Source organism: Arachis ipaensis, chromosome B3, assembly GCF_059453495.1.
Source record: "Arachis ipaensis isolate K30076 ecotype BB chromosome B3, ASM5945349v1, whole genome shotgun sequence".
NCBI classification, from domain to species: Eukaryota; Viridiplantae; Streptophyta; class Magnoliopsida; order Fabales; family Fabaceae; genus Arachis; species Arachis ipaensis.
The window spans coordinates 147341859-147359257 of NC_142438.1; the positions used below are offsets into that span (position 1 = coordinate 147341859).

Below are 17399 nucleotides of genomic sequence, written 5' to 3' on the forward strand. Positions count from 1 at the left end.
GATGTAACCTACCTCAAATCTGATGAGTGTTGACAAATCAAGTTTGGAATTTAAAGCAAAGTATTAAGGATAAATGATAGGTCGATAATCAATTCCTCTGCATTTCCCCTGTTTTCATTCCATAATCCTTCTGCACCAAACGGAGTGCATGCACTAAGCTTTAAAATTATTGACATCAAGTGTAACTTCCACAAATTGCAGTAAAGCAGGTACTGATTTAGAAACGCAAGGCTTGGATTCGTGTGGCATTCGTTGTTCAAATGCAATGATTTCTAGTTTTCTACAGAGAATAAGTCATCTTGTATCAATGCCATGAAGCTTGCAAGGATGTTGTCCCGAATCATCAAGTTAGTGAAAATCTAATAAATATCTTCATTCTTCACTCAATTCTATTCTTTACCAAATAAATTTTTGGAAGTGTCACATCCCACAGCATCTATAAAAAGATACATTTGAAAAACCAAAAGCTCATGAGCTTTCATCATTTTTTTTTGTGTGTTTTATAAGTCAAAAGTATTCAAAGAATATGGTAACCTTTTGTTGAGTACTTTAGTCTCTGTTTTATTTGTTTATTTTCTTAGTTTTCTACTGTAATAAGATTTACGTTTAATGTGTCGAGCTCTCTTTTAAAAAAAAAAAAAACAAAAAAAAAAAACAAAAACCTTCTCTTAGTTTAAATTAAAAACTTACCTATATTAGAACATATTCTCTGACCCAAAAATGAAAAAAAATAAAAATAAAACACGATTAAATATTTTATGATATATCTTGTAAAAAATAAGTGTCCTATGAGTGGAGTCTTTTCATTAGAAAATATTAACGTATTCAAAATTTCAATTATTTTTTTTTTTGTGTCAAAATTTTCAATTATCTGAACTTATTATAGACCTGATGTAAAAACTTTGTCGTCATATACTATAAGTGTTTCAATTCCAAAATTCCCCAACAAAATTCTAGCTTTTTGTCTTATTCTTATTGGCCGGAATATTCTATGTACCCAATCAAAATCCAAGATAGTCAACCAAATCATACATAGGTAACATAATAACATCTTGTATTCTATTTATTAAATTAGATTAAAGGTCTGATTAAGAGTTCAAATGGAAAAATTAACTCTTGCATCATCTTATTCACAAAATTGAGCATCGTCAGCTAAGAGAGAACCGAATTACTGAGTTGGTAGATCCGTAAAAGAGTTTTAAAATTACAAGAAGACAGCCCTAGCTCAATTGATAAAACCATATGCCTTTTAATATGCTTGCATCCGGGTTCAAATCTTGGTGAATGTGCCAAGTGTTGAATATGAGCCTTTTAGTGTTGTGTGGGTGTGTGTAGCGTGAGTGTGTTGTGATACCTAGCATTGGGGGTTGTCCAATCTATCTGACCACAAAAAAAAAGGTAAGACGACCTTACTAAAAGACTATTGTCTAGGAACTGCAGTGAAAAATGAAAACCCTAATACTGCAAATAGAGCAAGAAGTTCTACAAGAATGTGAGCCGGATGCTCAATGATTACTGGCATTTCCAGATTATTATTTACCGCCAAGTGTCTAGAAGGAATCAACTCGATATTCCAAAAGGGGCGAGCCATAGCCAAAAGATCGCGTCCAGAAGAAGAGGCACCATAGCCTTGCACCCACAAGTACCTAAGAGAAGGCGCATTGCAGCAATGGCTAGTGCACGCTCACTGAAAAAGGAACAGCCTCTCATTTCGAGTTTCTGGAGATTCGGACAGCCCTGTATCAGACTGTCCGACATAGCCAAGTAACATCCATCTGACATTTTGGCTGTATTGCCCAATGTAGCCGGCGACCCTGGTCGGTAAAACCCCGGGTTGGAGAAAAAGAGCAAATCTTCTAAAGCTTGGTTTACTTGTATAGTTTCATGTTACACAAATGCTTAAACCTAGTGTCAATATGATTGCTTGCTACACAAGGTCGTGTATTTGGTCCTAGTTTATGGTATCTTTCGCTAGGTTTAGTAAGGTTTGCAATTTCCATGCACTACTTAAACAAATAAATCAGAAATAGACACAATAGATTGTGTTAATAAAGACAAGCATATAACATAGCGTGTGAAAGAGTAGTGACCACTTTTCTATAAATTTTAGATAGAAATGGCCCACCGTGCAATTTGTACATCGAGGGCCATAAATATTGCACTAAAACTTTTCCTCCATCAAGGGTTTATTCTGTCCATTCCATTTCTATATTGTTTTTCTTGTTTTATCACTCTCGTTATATTGAGAATGACTAATAAATGAGTTTAAGTATAGACCACCATTTACAAAGACATGCTTCTTAGATTTTGTGTGTTTCAGTCAAAAAACAGAAAAAAAAAATCTCAATCCTGTGAAAATTAAAAGCAGTATGATTACCAATTGAATCATTTTACAGTTTTCAAAGAATTTAATTTTGATTGTCTAATAGTATGAACTATTTTTCACAAATCACAATCATCTAATTTTATCTATTTTTCAAGGATCAAGATCCTCCAAAGTAAAAAATTAGTAAAGTGGAAAAATGAAGAGTTAATCACTCTTAAATTAAGATAGTAGGATACACATTTCATGAAGTTACAAAATCAACGGTGATTAACCCCTAACTTTACTACTTTATCAATTTTCTCACTTTAAAGGATTTAAATTTGTTTTTTAATAACTATTTATGTGAAAAATAGTTATTTTTACTAATGTAATATGAAAATCAAATCCTTTTCCAAAATATTAAAGGAAGAAATAAATGGCAACACAAATTAGTCTTATAAACAATTCAAAAATTCAAACAACTCAAACATGGGAAGAGAGCTTGTGCTCGTGAATTTACTGCCCTAAATTGGGGAGGGTAGTTTTTGTTATGCATACTAAAAAAAAGACAAAATAATTTATATTTGTAGCTAATTACAAAAATAATCTTGATTTATGTAGGTTAGCACACAAATCAGACAAAGTGGTACTAACACTTGTCTTGAGCTAAAGGTTAAGATGGCAGATTAATTAAATTATTGATAGGGACTACTAAGGAAAATTCCCAGAAAAGATGGTGCAGTGTGAAGGCATGTTTTAGCGAGAAAAAGGTAAATCTGACTTCTAACATATGGCACTTGCAAACTATTGAAAAAGCATTCTATACCAATGTGGTTTCAAAGAATACAAAGTGGTAAAATTTGGATACAAGACATAAACACAGTCATTAACTGCAAGTGATATAGGTTACCACTAATATGTGATAATAGTAATATATCAAAACTAAAAACATCACTTATGAAATTGAAATCTAAGAAAATGAGTGAGTGGAGAAAATCAAAACGGGCAAAAATGGGAAAGCTCAACATATCATTCCAATCTCAATTTCAAAAACATCACTAGTGCAGGACTCTATATTGTGACATTTAAGGTATTAAGGCTAAATACACTGCCAAGGTTGGTTAACCTATGTATACGGGCTCCCCGAATTTTCTAACCTGATTGATTGCGACTTGATTTATGATGTCGTCTCTCTTTCCTATATCTTGATTGTTCAGGATCGAAACCACCTTCCTCTGCTCCATAGACAGCCCATGAAGGTGTAGCAGTCATGTAATCTGTGCTGTCAAAAGTTCTTCCAGATGCCACCTGATTTTAAATGAAGCTTCATAAATAAAATAACAACTCAAAGTCGGTTCAGCATAGCAGGAAAACCAGGAAAACAGACACCTACCAGGTCATGAAATTTATCGTAGTCTATCCATGTATACCACTTGCCATCAATCTTGAACTTCTTAGTCTTTGCTAAGAGAACACAACATGAATGAGCATGTTCACAAGCAACTTCATACTCCCCTTGGCTTTTCAGAGCAAGGGCCTCTGAAAAATCTTTCACATCAGCATGCCAAGGCACATTTTCCATCGTCAATTTTGATGTGGCAGAGCTGCAAAAGAAAATCAAGAGATAATTGTCACTGAATGGTGCTTTTGACACATGAGAAGATATCTTGAGCAAAGAGGGTGCACAGAAGAGAAGGAAGAAGCATACGAGCCACAATATGTAACTCCCTTGATTTCAACAAAGTCAGGTTCTCCAATACTAAAGAGCTTGTAATAAGCATCAACATCTTCAGTGTTCCAACCTTTTACCAATGTCAAGCGGTATACAGTTCTTTGATGTTTTTCCTTCAGGGCTGTCAAGGAATCCTGGCACATAATAGACCAGTTGATCAAGGGAACATAGAATAATATCAAATGGCAACATAAAATAAATTGATACAGGATGAAGGGACCATATACTAAGGATCCTCAATTTGAATCCAAACCAGAGCTTGGCAACATCAGGCGGGAAAACTACTATAAAACTGTAAGTGAAATTACACATTTTACATCCTATGCTTATTGTTATTGATTACTGTGATGATTTGTTATCAGAATATAATTTCACACAGTTTTTCACTGACAATTAAAATGGACTCACAATGAATCGTTCCCAGAAATCTCCAAAGAGTGGCCTATCAATTGCCTTCAAGGAGTCTTTTGTTGCAGCATCTACACTGACATATAACTGCAAGACACAGACAAGAAAATTAAGTTTGGCTTGTATAACAAGCATGTTTTAAGATGTGAAACTCTGGAAGCTACACAAAACCTGGGTGAGAGGCTTCATTGACTTTATTTTATCTGGAAACTGTGCATTTGTCACCAGAAAAGTGGAAATTCTCCTTTTGTGCAGTTCATCCACAAGTGTATTTATCTCTGGATACATAATAGGTTCCCCCACAAGAGATAATGCACAATGTCGTGGTGTAAGACCTTCGTTTAGTCGCTCCAGGGTAACTCCTACGAAAAAGTAAGTAGAGTGGATCAATTTAAGTGATGACAAAGATATTGATTCTCCCACCACAACAGCACACATGCATATATTTGGAGGTGAGTCCTAAAACTGAAGTCATTACATGCATAAAAGTGCAACCCCTAGCAAAATATTGAAATAGGAAACTTTTTTGTCAGCTCTATTGTCTAACTGTGTGGGTTCATCAATCAGCAACATAGCTTCATACTATGAAATTATCAAGCATAAAAACATAAATTTACCAGGAACTCCTTTCATTTGTTTAATCATATTTGAATGCATCTCTATTGCAGAATTTACAATCTCTATTGGATCATCCATCTTCCATTGCCAACTTTTTCCCACCGGATTTGTGTGATGTCTCCAACAAAAAACACATTTATTTGCACAGGCCAGGCTAGGGGTTGCCTCCATGCACCTATTCATTCAAAAAAAAAAAAAAGGGGAAAACCAAAAGCAAATGTTTAGTGAAAATGATTCCGAAATACAATGACTGGATAATAAAAGTAAGGCTACTACAGTATGCCAAAGTAACAATAATATACCACATGTTTTTCTTCCATATATTTATTTATTACCTTCTCTTCCTTTTCTGTTAATTTTTTTAAAATTATTGATACACTACAATGTGATGAGATTTACTCTTACATTACAGAGCGCAGTATTATAAAAACTATGAAGCTCAGGCATAATGAAACTAACGTAGTGAATAAATATCTATAGTTGCCATCTAAAAGAAATCTAAAAGTTGTAGCACCTCAAGCATAATGAAACTAACAGTACCTAAAACAAATAAAAGAGCACAGTAAGGCAAGTTACTTTACCTATGGCTCTCAATACCATAGAATGAATGCTTGTAGCAACCACCCCGTCCTCGAAGCTGTGACTTGGTCCATCTACAAATCTTAACACCGCTATGCGAACCAATAATTTTATACCCCTGCAAATTGACAGTGAACATCAATAAACCAATATATGAAACTCTAAAGTCTAATATGCTTGCTTCTCTAAACCAATAATTTGCAAATAGCAAATTTCTGCACGGCATTATATTCATAGATGTCATTATATAAAGCACAACCTAATGGTTTTTAGATCACATTCCGCAATTTTTAGCAATTGTAGTAGTTACAATACCATAGCAACACCAACTGTATCTGCAATTTGAAACCAATACTATTACAATGATGATATTATACCTGCTTCTCTAAATTAGCTCTAATAACTGGAGTCACCATTTCCCTTTGGCCATTCACTTTTCCATTTCCATTACCATTACTCTCAGCTGCCGCTGCCGTCTTCTTCCTTGGTGGCACCTTCCCAGCAATGTCCTCAAGATCAACAATTTCCTCTTCCTCCAAATCACTCTCTCCTTCAGATTCCTCCTCAGAATCATAAACCCCACACTCCAAATTACCATTAACCCCATTTTCCAAAACCTTGCCTTTCAAAAAACCAACAACCTTCTCACACCACTTCTCAAAATCCAAATCCAATTCACCACCATCAACATCACCTTCCCCTAAAGGCACAACCTCACTCCCACCCAAATCCCTAATCTGCTTCACAAAACCCTTAGCCACCGCATTGAACCTCTCTCCATAAGCTCTACTCCCCACACCAAACACCCCGAACCTACAACCCTTCAGAAGCAACGCCCCAACCCTAAAATCCTTCACGCTCTCCGCGAGCCACGTGGCAAAAAAACGTGCTCCGGAAGGTGGATTCCCATCTTCCCAAGTCGAAGCAACGATGAGAACTATGGTTTCTTTCGGTAAGTCTTCGGGCTCGTAGCTCTGAGCATCTACGAGGTCGAAAACGACGCCGTTTGAGGCTAAGAGATTGTGGAGGCGCTGTGCTAGGTTTTTGGAAGTTCCGGTTTGTGAAACGAATAGGATTTTGCCACGTGTAGTGTGTTTTGAAGAGAGAGTGAGGGTTTTGAGGTGGCGCAAGCGGCGAGACTTGTAGAGGAAGTAGAAGGTTGTGGCGGAGAAGAGAGCGAGTAGCGTCACACGCGCTGGGAAAGAAGACAATGCAGAGGGCATTTTAGGTATTTCCTTTTTCTCTTGCAGCGCGCGGTGGTGAAACTGAAACAAAGGAATGGGGAAGAAGAAGACGACGACGTCATGAAACGAATCGTATGATTAATGGGCTTTAATTTAAACATGATGGCCCAATACATTATGGGCTCCTCTTTAATGGGCTCATTGTTTTTTGGGACTTGTATTTTGGGCTCAGTTTACCATAAACAAAAATAAAATACCAACAAAAAATAATTCTGTCAAAAAGAAAAAAAAATTAAATTAAATTACCATGAGATTGTTCCTATAAATCTACTTCCTCTTTGTTAGTGTCCAATTTTATTTTCTTAATATAAATTTCTTTATATATTAATTATTTTCCTTTAAGAAATATCATAAAATAATCTTATGGTTTATAAGATTTAAACTGGCTTATAAATTGGTATACACTACAACGCTTGAAGATAACATTAAGCCAATAATAACTAAACTTTTCAATACAACTATTACAAAATCTAATATACAAATGGAGGTTGAAAAATGTAAAAATAAAAACAGGTATAGAATCATTTGAATTTGTTAGATGGAGAATGACTATGAAAAAACCCCCTCATCAATTTTAGTAATTATTCACATGCAGTTGTCTTTATATGAAGATAATAGTATCATCTAACAATTTTTAACTTATCATCTTCACACAAAAATAAATGCACGTGAATTTTCACTCTTTAATTTGAATGAATGAAGGTCTTGATGATTTAAGCCGAATTGGCTATTTTTGTGAATTCTATGGTGTGGTAAAAGGAAGAAACTTTGATGCATGATGCATATAAGGAAGAAGATTAATAATTTAAGGCCTCCATATAGTTTTCTGTGCACATAAGATACCCTCTTTGTCTTGAGCAAAGGTCATTCTTATCTCCCATTTCATGCTTCTAAGTATTTCTTCCAATGGATTAAGAATTTCAACTTTGTCACGTATGATACTCCATCCTCCAGGCCTTAACATTCGATCCATCTCAACAACAATAGATACAGGTTGCTTGCACCTGCAAAACTCAATCCTTAATTTATTATTATTTTTCTTTTAATATGAATGCTGCAAACAAAAAAATACGATAGAATTACTCGTATTATATCAATTATAATATGGTATCAGAGTCTATCCTATGATAGTTATTGAGTGGTATGCAGATGTTCGGTCGATTCTAATAATGTCATGAACCATCACTATCTCAAAACTTAATCTAACTTTGAATTCTAAAAGCTCTAATACCATATCATAAGTTAGTATTTTGTGACATATAATTCTAGGTGAAAACTCACAATAATTCTAACTTCACTATGAACAAGAAGTGAAACTAAAATTGATGTCATGGAATAACACTTGGAAACTGAAACTTTAGGAAAATTGCATATTGATACCTGTTTTTGAGCCGTGAGAATAAATGATCAGCATGCAAAAGATCATATGTTCTTGGGTAAGTACCGAATGACTCGCACCAATCATGGTAGACACCAATTAGGCCGCGTTCAAAAATGATGGGAAGTGTGTCTGGCGCGTGAACAGATACTACATTCATCACCCAGACATTCGGTTGAGACCAAGAGAGAGCAGCAGCGAATCTGTGTTTTCACAGCAGAACAAATTATCATCAACCATGTTTCTAGCATATTTTTCATGTGCATTCAAATATGTATCAAAGAAAAAAAAATATGCAGCTCCTTAAGTATATTTAGTGCATGTATGAATGAGAATTTAAATGTGATCTAGGAGCATAGCATACAAGTATTTCTGTACTACAAGCTCTAAGACTTTCACATCAAGTAAAAAATCGAGTTGTTTCGCAGGCCTACCCTCCATAGATGGTTTTCATGTCCATTACATTTCGGATGCTCGGCCAGTTAATGCCCAATCCATTGAGATAGGACCTGTTAACAACAGCATTCCAGTGGTTCATGTCAGCAACCAATTTCTCTTTGTTGCTTATCCAGTCAGGATATGATTCAAGCCTCTTCGGCCATTGCTCGGGCCACTCTGCCCCATGTTGTTCAATTCCAATTGGAATGCTGTGCAAACAACTCTTCATTCGAACATACCTATTTAGATAATATGGTATGTCATATGAAGTAGAAAGCCAAGTTGGATAAATCATGAAGCAGTTTTGGCAAAATAATGTACCAGAAGCATACCATGCTGCATCAGGATTTTCACTCTCTTTGCAAAGTGGTGGAATTTTCTTCCTCCTCAATTCATATATCTCATTTCCTTCAGGCTTTTGATATATTTTAACTCCAACTTCACCAACATCGTCACTTTTATGTGCCAGAACATTCCAACAAATAGATGCTGTCAATGAAGTCATGGCTGGAAAAGAAAAAGATCATCAGTGTTACTTGTGAAGAAAATAATGAATTCCAAGAAACAGTTTGATTTAAAGTGAGACTGACCAACCTTCTTCTTCTTCAATGCTATCATGTTTAGTCGACATAATAAAGTATCCACTGGGTCTTAGAATCCGATTCATCTCAAACATAAGCTTACCCCCTGAAACAAGGAGAAAATTGAGTTATTGTTGTAATATGATAAGTGGAATTTGGAGAACAGAACCATTACTTCAAAAAAGTGCAAAGACATGGACACAAACCATTCGAATGCCAAGGGATGCTGCAACCCCCACAATGAATAGCATCAAAAGCTTGACTTGGAAAAGGAAGCCTTCTTCTTTCGAAAGGGCTAACTACTGCCGGAAAGCCACGCTCGAGTGCCACCTGAGCCAAGTCCACTAGATCATGCTTCAAGCCTAGGGTCAATGTTAAAACATCTTTATCAAGAAGTGCAGCCACGAAGCTCGAATCTGAACACCCAATTTCAAGGACTACACGGATATTTTTTCCCCACTCAATGTCTGGTACCATCTGTAATATTCAGAACAATATTCAAAACGTCTCCGAAATAATTGTGTTGTTAAAGGCACAGATGCATTTCTATCATATTGTTCCTAAAGAGAGCACACTTTGTGAATGTGAAAATATCACTGATCAATCAGTGTGCTTGTGTAAACAACAAGTGGAAACATATTTAAGATGCAACATAAACATCAAGCTTGAAACTAGATGCTTCCTAGGAAAATGCAAAACTCATGTCCTCAAATTACTAACAATATCTCATGTTTGTGAAATAAAACTCTAGCTGTTGCTACACCCTAATAGAAAACTTACCTCTTCAATTGACTCAAGATAGTGCTGAATCCCACCTTTGAACTCAGACTGGTTTTGTGGAAAAGTAAGATACTCGCCAGACTCCACCAACCAACTATGCTTCTTCATGTAAGCAGCGAGTCTCGGGTGTGCAACATTCTTGAACAATATCTGCACTGACACAAGATGTTTATACCATTAAGGAACATACACTTCAATTCACCAACACTTAATCTAACTTTTTCAGTTCATGTACCTTTGATTTGCTCTCAGGCCATGGTTGCGAATACCCGTATCCACCATGAGGAAGAGGAACCAAACACATTACTGGCGCCCTTGGACAACTCCTCTCAGTATGACGGTAACTCTGAACCTTCCCACCACCAACTTCAATATCAATACAAGGAATATAGTTATGCTTGCTCCGAGTACTACACGATTTCCACTTATAGCTAGCATTTGGATCAAACAATGGCCCTTTAAACTGTCCCTTGCTTGTTCCCACACCTCCATCTTCAAACAGTTTAGAATCCTGATCCAAAGATTCAGCTAAACCACTGTCACCACCATCATCCATTTCAAAATCCACACCCACTTCACCGTCGCGATCAGACCCTTCTTTTTCACCTTCCAACTCTCCTTCACTCTCCTCTTTCTCTTCCTTATCCTCTGATTCATCATTACCATCAGATTCAGACACTTCATTTGCTCTCACTTTATCTTTATCTCTATCATTCTTATGCACCCTTTTATGTGGTGCCACCCCTTTGTCATGTTCTGGAGGTACGGTGGCAGAACTATTACCCTTCTTTTCATCCTCCCCCAACACATCCTTCTCCTTATTCGACACGCCACCAAAATTTTGCTTTTCCTCTGCCTTAGTCTCCTCCTTCTTGTGTGGTAGTTGTGTTTGTGTTTGAACCCCTTTAGAAGAAGTAGAAGAGGAGGAAGAAGGTTCTATAATGTCTTCAAAGCTTTCCCTTTGTGTGGTAATAGACGAAGACGAATTCGAGAACACCCCCCACACAAAGATGAAGCACAAACCCAACATTGTCACAGCTGTCATCTTCACCCATAACCCATATGGGCGTTTCACTTTCCTAGCCAACTTTGCAATGGCCATCAATCACTCACTCTAAATTCACCACTATCCCAAAATCCTCTAGAATTCAACTAATCTTGCACGAATCGAATCGAATCGAATCAGACCGAGTCAAGCCACTATATCTAAAATCACAAATCCACATCCACTACACTCTAGCTAATCTAATTGGGGCAAAATCAGCTAACAATGAAGTAAATTTCTCAGTTCTCACACACCCTTAATCTAAAAATCTGAAGTTCAGCACAAGCTAGCTTTATTCATCTACATCTAAGTAAAAGATTAAGAAAATGTTGAGAACAAACATAGCATTATTCACTCACAACCTAATAGGCACCAAGCTAGATTTATCATATATGAATCTAATAGGCACTTTATAGTGAAATTTTTAATGAAATTCTCAAATCTGAGAAGGCACCGTACCTGATGAAAGTGAAGATAGTTAAGGTGTTACTGTTGATAGGAGAAGTGTCAGTTTCAAAGTGACTCAAGAAGAAAAGAATAGAAATAAATGAGATTTTGGCAAAAATAGAAAATGGGTGTTGAGTTATTGGAGGTGGAAATCAAGAAGAGATTAAAAAGATGATTTTTTTTTTTTTTTCCCTTCCTTTTTTCGTGCTAATATCAGTTTGAGATTCGATTGAGGAATGAAGAGAAGTACAGAGACAACTACTGTTTAGTCAGCGCTTTCAACTGTAAGAAAGCAAAAGCATCAACTTTGGTGTTTTTTTTTTTTTGGTCAATGGAAGTCTTTTACTCCAAGTATTAGATATTTTTTTTGGGTGTTTACATCTGTTGTAAATTTTCTTCTCTTTTCAATAAATGGATAAAAATAAAATAAAAAATATTGTTGGGTTTGTGTCAGAATGTTTTACTCTTTTTATAAAAATTAATGATATTTTTAATTATTAATGTAATTTTATATAAGATTAAAAATACTATCTTTTATTGTTATATATATTTACTGCGAGATAAATAATAATAATGTTGTAAAGACGAAGAATGTATCTTTATTGTGATATAAATTCATAGGGCATATGCCACAATGCTTAAGAGGATTTAATTTACAATAATACACTCAGCTAAAGAAAGTTTGTGCAAATATTCTTCACACTTTTAAGTTCTAATTCCTCACAAAATTGTAACACCCTGTTTATCATTTTACAATGCCTCAAACATTCATTGACCTACAAGGAGGGGTGTGGTACAAATAACTGAATAAGCAATTGCTAGTGCACATAATTTAGCACCACCATGTTGTTTGATTGCTTCAGCATGGGGGTGATGACAATGTGTCAAACATACCAAAAGTCCAAAGGATCCAACTTTGTTCTGTACAAATAATATTACTCTTGGTAATGTAGCACAAGCAATTGCTATGGTACAAACAATTATCAATCTCATACAATTAAAGAATAGGCAAATTCATCACTTCCTTTTTGCCTCATCTTCCCCCACCAATCTCCACATCTTGTGTTTCCAATGGTTCAGGGAAAACTTCATTGGATTTGGATGATCTTTTATTGGAAGATGAGTGATCCATTATTACACCACTTCCTTGGGAACTTACTTTCCCTGATTGTTTAGTCCCACTTGAACTATCTTTGTTTGTTGCAGTAGCACTATCTGATGAGCTCTGTCTCCAGCTACCAAACAATCCAGTGCTCCAAGACTTCCTAGACGAAGTTGTTCGCAACTTCACCGAGCTTGCGCTTTCTTCTCTTACAACCTTCAACGGATTTTCCAGCGCCCTGAGGACATGTCTCATAGGAGGACGTTTCGAAGGCCTAGGATTCAGGCATGATCTTGCCACGATTGCTATAGCCCATACTTCTTCAAGTAGATCCTCATTTACTAACAAAGAAGGGTCAACAATCTTATTTATCCTTTCTTTATCATCTATGCTAATGTAAGGCAAGGTCTGCTCCAACCACTCTCTTGAGGTGGCATCGTCCAATTTACTGACCTCAGTATCTCCAGTAATAAGCTCGAGCAAAATCTTACCAAAACCATATACATCACCTGCCCAAGTTACTGATGATGTGCCTGATCATTGCCAAAGCAATAAGAAATGCATATTAGTTCTCTTGAAAAAATTTCATGCCAATGTATGTAGTAGCAGGATCACTAAAAGTTGTTCAATGGGACTAATGTGCTGCATTTAAATCTCTTCCATCAACACTTGGATGAAAACTAACTAGAAAGGGTAAACAAGTTTACTTACCAAAATTTGGTTGATTAGAAGATCTGCAAAATTACAAAGATGAAAATACTGGTTACAACTTTGAGTGAACATAAAAATGTAACAGTAAACTTAAATATCAGCATCCATTCAAACTAAATGCTAAGATTCAATATATTTATAAATCATGACGGTACCTCTTCAGGTTTAATATTCAATTATTGTAATAGATTCAGCTGTTTTTATGTCTTTGTCTGAAAGAATTCGAAACTTACGATGGCTTGCTGAACAGCCTGTTCATGACACCAGGATGGACATCTCCTTGGGTGGTAACCTCACTCAAACTTCCAAGTCGCACCTCAAATTTATCATCAAGAAGTATGCTGCTAGCTTGAACATCTCTTCACAAAATCAAAAGTAAATTTCAGTAATTTGCAAGGCACCATGATGTAACAAAAAATTGAAAATGCAGCATAAAATGACACTTTGACAGCATATCATAAACTCAATCACATTTTGCCAATAGATTCATTTCCTTCATGATGAAATAACAATAAAGAGTCTAGATTATATTTGGTGTTAACTACCTGTGAGCGAGGGGAGGGCTGCAATCATGTAGATAAGCAAGGCCTTCGGCAGCTCCTGTAGCGATTTTCAATCTCGTGATCCAATCAAGGGACTTCGATTTACCATCTGCATCGGTGACTCTCTGCAAAGAACTTGCCAAATCTCCATTTGGCATATACTTGTAAACTATACATTTCTCATTGTCATTCTCCAAGCAATGTCCCAAGATTGGGATCAATCTTGCATGTGAAACCTTGCTTAATAATTCCAACTCCACAACATATGATTCTCTCTTGAACAAACTCAAATCTACCCTTTTGATGACAACAGTAGCTCCGTTTTCCATTACTCCCCAGAAGAGGTCTCCAGAATGACCATGCTTGATGATATTTTCTTCAGCAAAATTACCAGTCAACTTGAGAATTTGCTCATAAGTAAATGATTCCCCGACAGCAATGTGGAATGCAAGGTCTTTAGGCGGCACAGGACTCTCCCCTACTGGAACAGGCCCTCCACTTTCGGTTCCCCTTTGAACTTCCAAGCTTTTATGATTGCCACATAGTTTTAAGAACAGTACGAGGACCAATGCCAGAAGCAAAATAAAGCCAAGTCCACCAAATACACCTACCAGTATGAATATCAGTTTCTTTCTGGAAGATTTTTCCATTGTCAAATTTGATGGAAAGGGTAAATTTCTCTTCTCATAAAACACTCTACAAACACTAACATCCCTCTGATTTGGAACATCCTCCAGACAATTCCTAGCTAAACCAACATTACTAAGACTAACACCTTGCACCTCGCCTTCCAAATAATTACCGGACAGATCAATCATTCTAAACTTCTTAGCCGAAATATTTAGAGTTCCAAAGAATAAGTTGTTTGAGAGATTGAATGTGGCATCAGTAGAACTAGTATTTGAACCGAAAAACTTCGGTAGAGGACCGGTAAGGTTGTTGTTGGACACATCAACGAAACGCAAGCTCGGTAATGACCACAAAGTATCAGGAAGATCACCATCAATAAAGTTACCACTCAAATTGAGAACTCGAAGTTTCGAAAGGCGAGAAAACAAGACACTAGGCACATTACCAGTTAGTGCATTGTTGGAAAGGTCCAAAGTTTCAAGCCCTGAAAGGTTACTAAGTTGATTCGGAACATTCCCAGATAAGTAATTGGAAGAAAGATTAAGACTTGTGAGGTTACCAAGTGAAAACAATGAATCAGGAATAGACCCAGAAAGTTCATTTCCTGAGAGATCAAGCACAGACAAATTAGACAACATTCCCAAACCTGAAGGCATTCTACCAGTTAAGCTATTCCCAGAAAGTAACACAGACTTCAACAAAATCAAACCACCAATTGACTCAGGAATAGAGCCAGTTATTGAGCAAGAACTTAAATCAAGCACCTGGAGTGCACCAAGGTAGTTGTTATTGTTTTTGTCACCAAACCACTCAGGAATAGAACCATTAAGCACAAAACCTGAAGCATTGAAGGAAGCTAAACGGGTAAAATTGGCAAGTGCATCAACTGAGAAACTTGGGTGAAGACTAGCTTTATGTGTTCTTCTGAAACCGGAAATGTTGATTCCGATAACTGAACCCGTTTTGCAATGAATCCCGGTCCAGTTCCGGCACGGTTCGGTTTTTCTTGGCCAGTTTTTTGCTCTTATACCCAATGAAGATCGAAGTTGAAGCAACGATAACCATTCGGTTCTTGAACTCAACTTTTCAGTGCTTGAACTCAAAGCAGAACTGAACTCAACGAAGAAGAACAGGGACATAACGGTAAAAACAACTGTAGCTGAAAAAACAGAGGAACTCTTTAACTTCTTCAACTTCATGTTGTTCTTTGCTCTGTTTCTCTGCAATTTGAACCAAACTTTAGTTAAATTTGGAAACTTTTTGAATGTAAGAGGGGAAAAAAACGTTTTTTTTTTTTACTTTTCACCTTCAATTCGAAGCTCTAAAGGTTCTGCAATTGGTGCTATTCTTCATGTTATGTTTCTCTGTTTTTTTTTTTTCTGTTTCTCCGAAGCCTCAAGTGTATGCATGAGTTTAACTGTTTTAGTTGATTTAGAAAAATTGGAATTTGACACAAAAATTGGATTTTGTGTGTTTGGCTCCAATCAAAATCTCTGCTACTGATTCTGCAACTGAACCAATACACAAAAAGAATCCATTAATGTTAGTAATTTACATGAATGCTTCATTTTTATTTTATTTTTTGGATTTTCTATTTGTGAAGTTTCATGATGATGCTGAATATGTCACATGAAGAAAATTAAAGTTTTTGAGACAAATTTTTAATGTTGTTGAATTTGTGTTACCTCCAATTACAAGCTCTGGTGATTCTGCTCTGTTCTGTCTTGTAATCTCTGAACCAATCCACAAAAAGAATCCATTAATGCAATCATAAAAAAATAAATAAATAAAAAACAGCATTCAAAAATTGCAACTCTTCCAAGCTCACTTTGTTGAATGTTCCACATAAAAAAACAAAAATAGCCAACCTTTATTTATTTATTTATTTTTGTGATAATAAAGTTTCTCACTTTTGCTTATTGACACAATAGTATATCCAAAAGTTTGAACTCAAAATCTTTGGTTAAGTTAAGAAAACTGCATACCCAAGATTTGAAGATTGTTGTATAGTCTAGTGGTGTTGAATACTTGAAAGAAAGAAAAGATTTTGGAAAGTGGGGTTGTGAGGAAAGGAAACATTAAATGGAGGTATCTGCCAGTTTAGGAGTGGAAGTGAATAGTGAATAGTGAATAGTGAAGAGAGAGTAATGGATAGGATTTGAAGCATTACATTAATTGTGGAACCGCTGGGAAGAATACCTGTTTGAGGAAAGAGTCTTAGTCACTATCACCGGAGATATTTAATGAGTTTCTGGGAATTGGGAGGTGCTGATGAACAACAAGTTGTTATGGTGGTTATGGTGCCATTCTAATGCCTATATCTATATCTATATTTGTCTTTGTGTGTGGGGTTTCCAATAATTGATGTTAGGTTTCTCTACAGTTTGTAATAGGCAATCAAACTCAAAAACAAATATCATAGCAAATCAACAATAGTGTTTTACTTTTTCTTAATATGTATTCATTTTGATTTTTTTTTTTTTTACCAAAGATAGGAGACTCGAACTCGCAACCTCTTAATTGAGTATAGAAAGACTATGTTATTTGAACTATAACTCATTGGCATGTATTCATTTTGATCTTATAAATCAACTCCGCTAGGTGAATAATAAAATATACGAACAACGTGAATAATAGACTGTATTTTAAGTCTATTAACTATTTAAAAGAAGGATTATATCTATTTAAAACAAAATTTAATTTTTAAAATTAAAAATATTTTTTTTAATTTATTATTTAAATTATTCAAAAAAATTATTGTTCTCGTGTATAAATAATACAAGAAATAATAGAGAACTAGTAGTAATATCAATCAATTTCAGCTAATATAATAATAAATTATAAAATAAATCTAGTATA

General features: G+C 35.7%; 3 protein-coding genes across 6 annotated transcripts; all 3 read right to left on the minus strand.

Annotated features, from left to right (window-relative positions):
- Nucleotides 1–1991: 1991 nt before the first annotated feature.
- LOC107631972 (S-adenosyl-L-methionine-dependent tRNA 4-demethylwyosine synthase) lies at nt 1992–6948 on the minus strand. 2 transcript variants are annotated; one of them, NM_001360325.1, is given in 8 exon segments: nt 1992–2031; nt 3728–3909; nt 4014–4171; nt 4446–4532; nt 4617–4807; nt 5063–5238; nt 5645–5760; nt 6020–6931. In NM_001360325.1, coding segments are annotated over 8 exon segments (1767 nt in total). In that variant the 5' UTR covers nt 6866–6931; the 3' UTR covers nt 1992–2020.
- A 582-nt stretch (nt 6949–7530) lies between these two features.
- LOC111828521 (uncharacterized) lies at nt 7531–11793 on the minus strand. Its single transcript, NM_001360326.1, is given in 8 exon segments — nt 7531–7890; nt 8267–8467; nt 8699–8941; nt 9035–9209; nt 9297–9389; nt 9490–9760; nt 10064–10213; nt 10299–11793. Coding segments are annotated over 8 exon segments (2199 nt in total). The 5' UTR covers nt 11166–11793; the 3' UTR covers nt 7531–7691.
- A 338-nt stretch (nt 11794–12131) lies between these two features.
- Nucleotides 12132–16939, minus strand: LOC107631970 (putative LRR receptor-like serine/threonine-protein kinase At2g16250). Of its 3 annotated transcripts, none has more exons than XM_088508245.1 (7): nt 16526–16939; nt 16226–16273; nt 15847–16051; nt 13914–15760; nt 13602–13727; nt 13369–13391; nt 12132–13190 (listed from the first exon to the last, which is right to left on the minus strand). In XM_088508245.1, exons 4-7 carry the CDS (start codon nt 15737–15739, stop codon nt 12589–12591), a joined length of 2577 nt encoding a protein of 858 aa, XP_088364371.1. In that variant the 5' UTR covers nt 15740–15760; nt 15847–16051; nt 16226–16273; nt 16526–16939; the 3' UTR covers nt 12132–12588. The 3 variants fall into 3 exon arrangements, with proteins under 3 accessions (XP_088364371.1, XP_088364372.1, XP_088364373.1); XM_088508246.1 differs by having other exon boundaries at nt 16740–16921; XM_088508247.1 differs by having other exon boundaries at nt 16711–16837.
- Between the last annotated feature and the right edge of the window lie 460 nt (nt 16940–17399).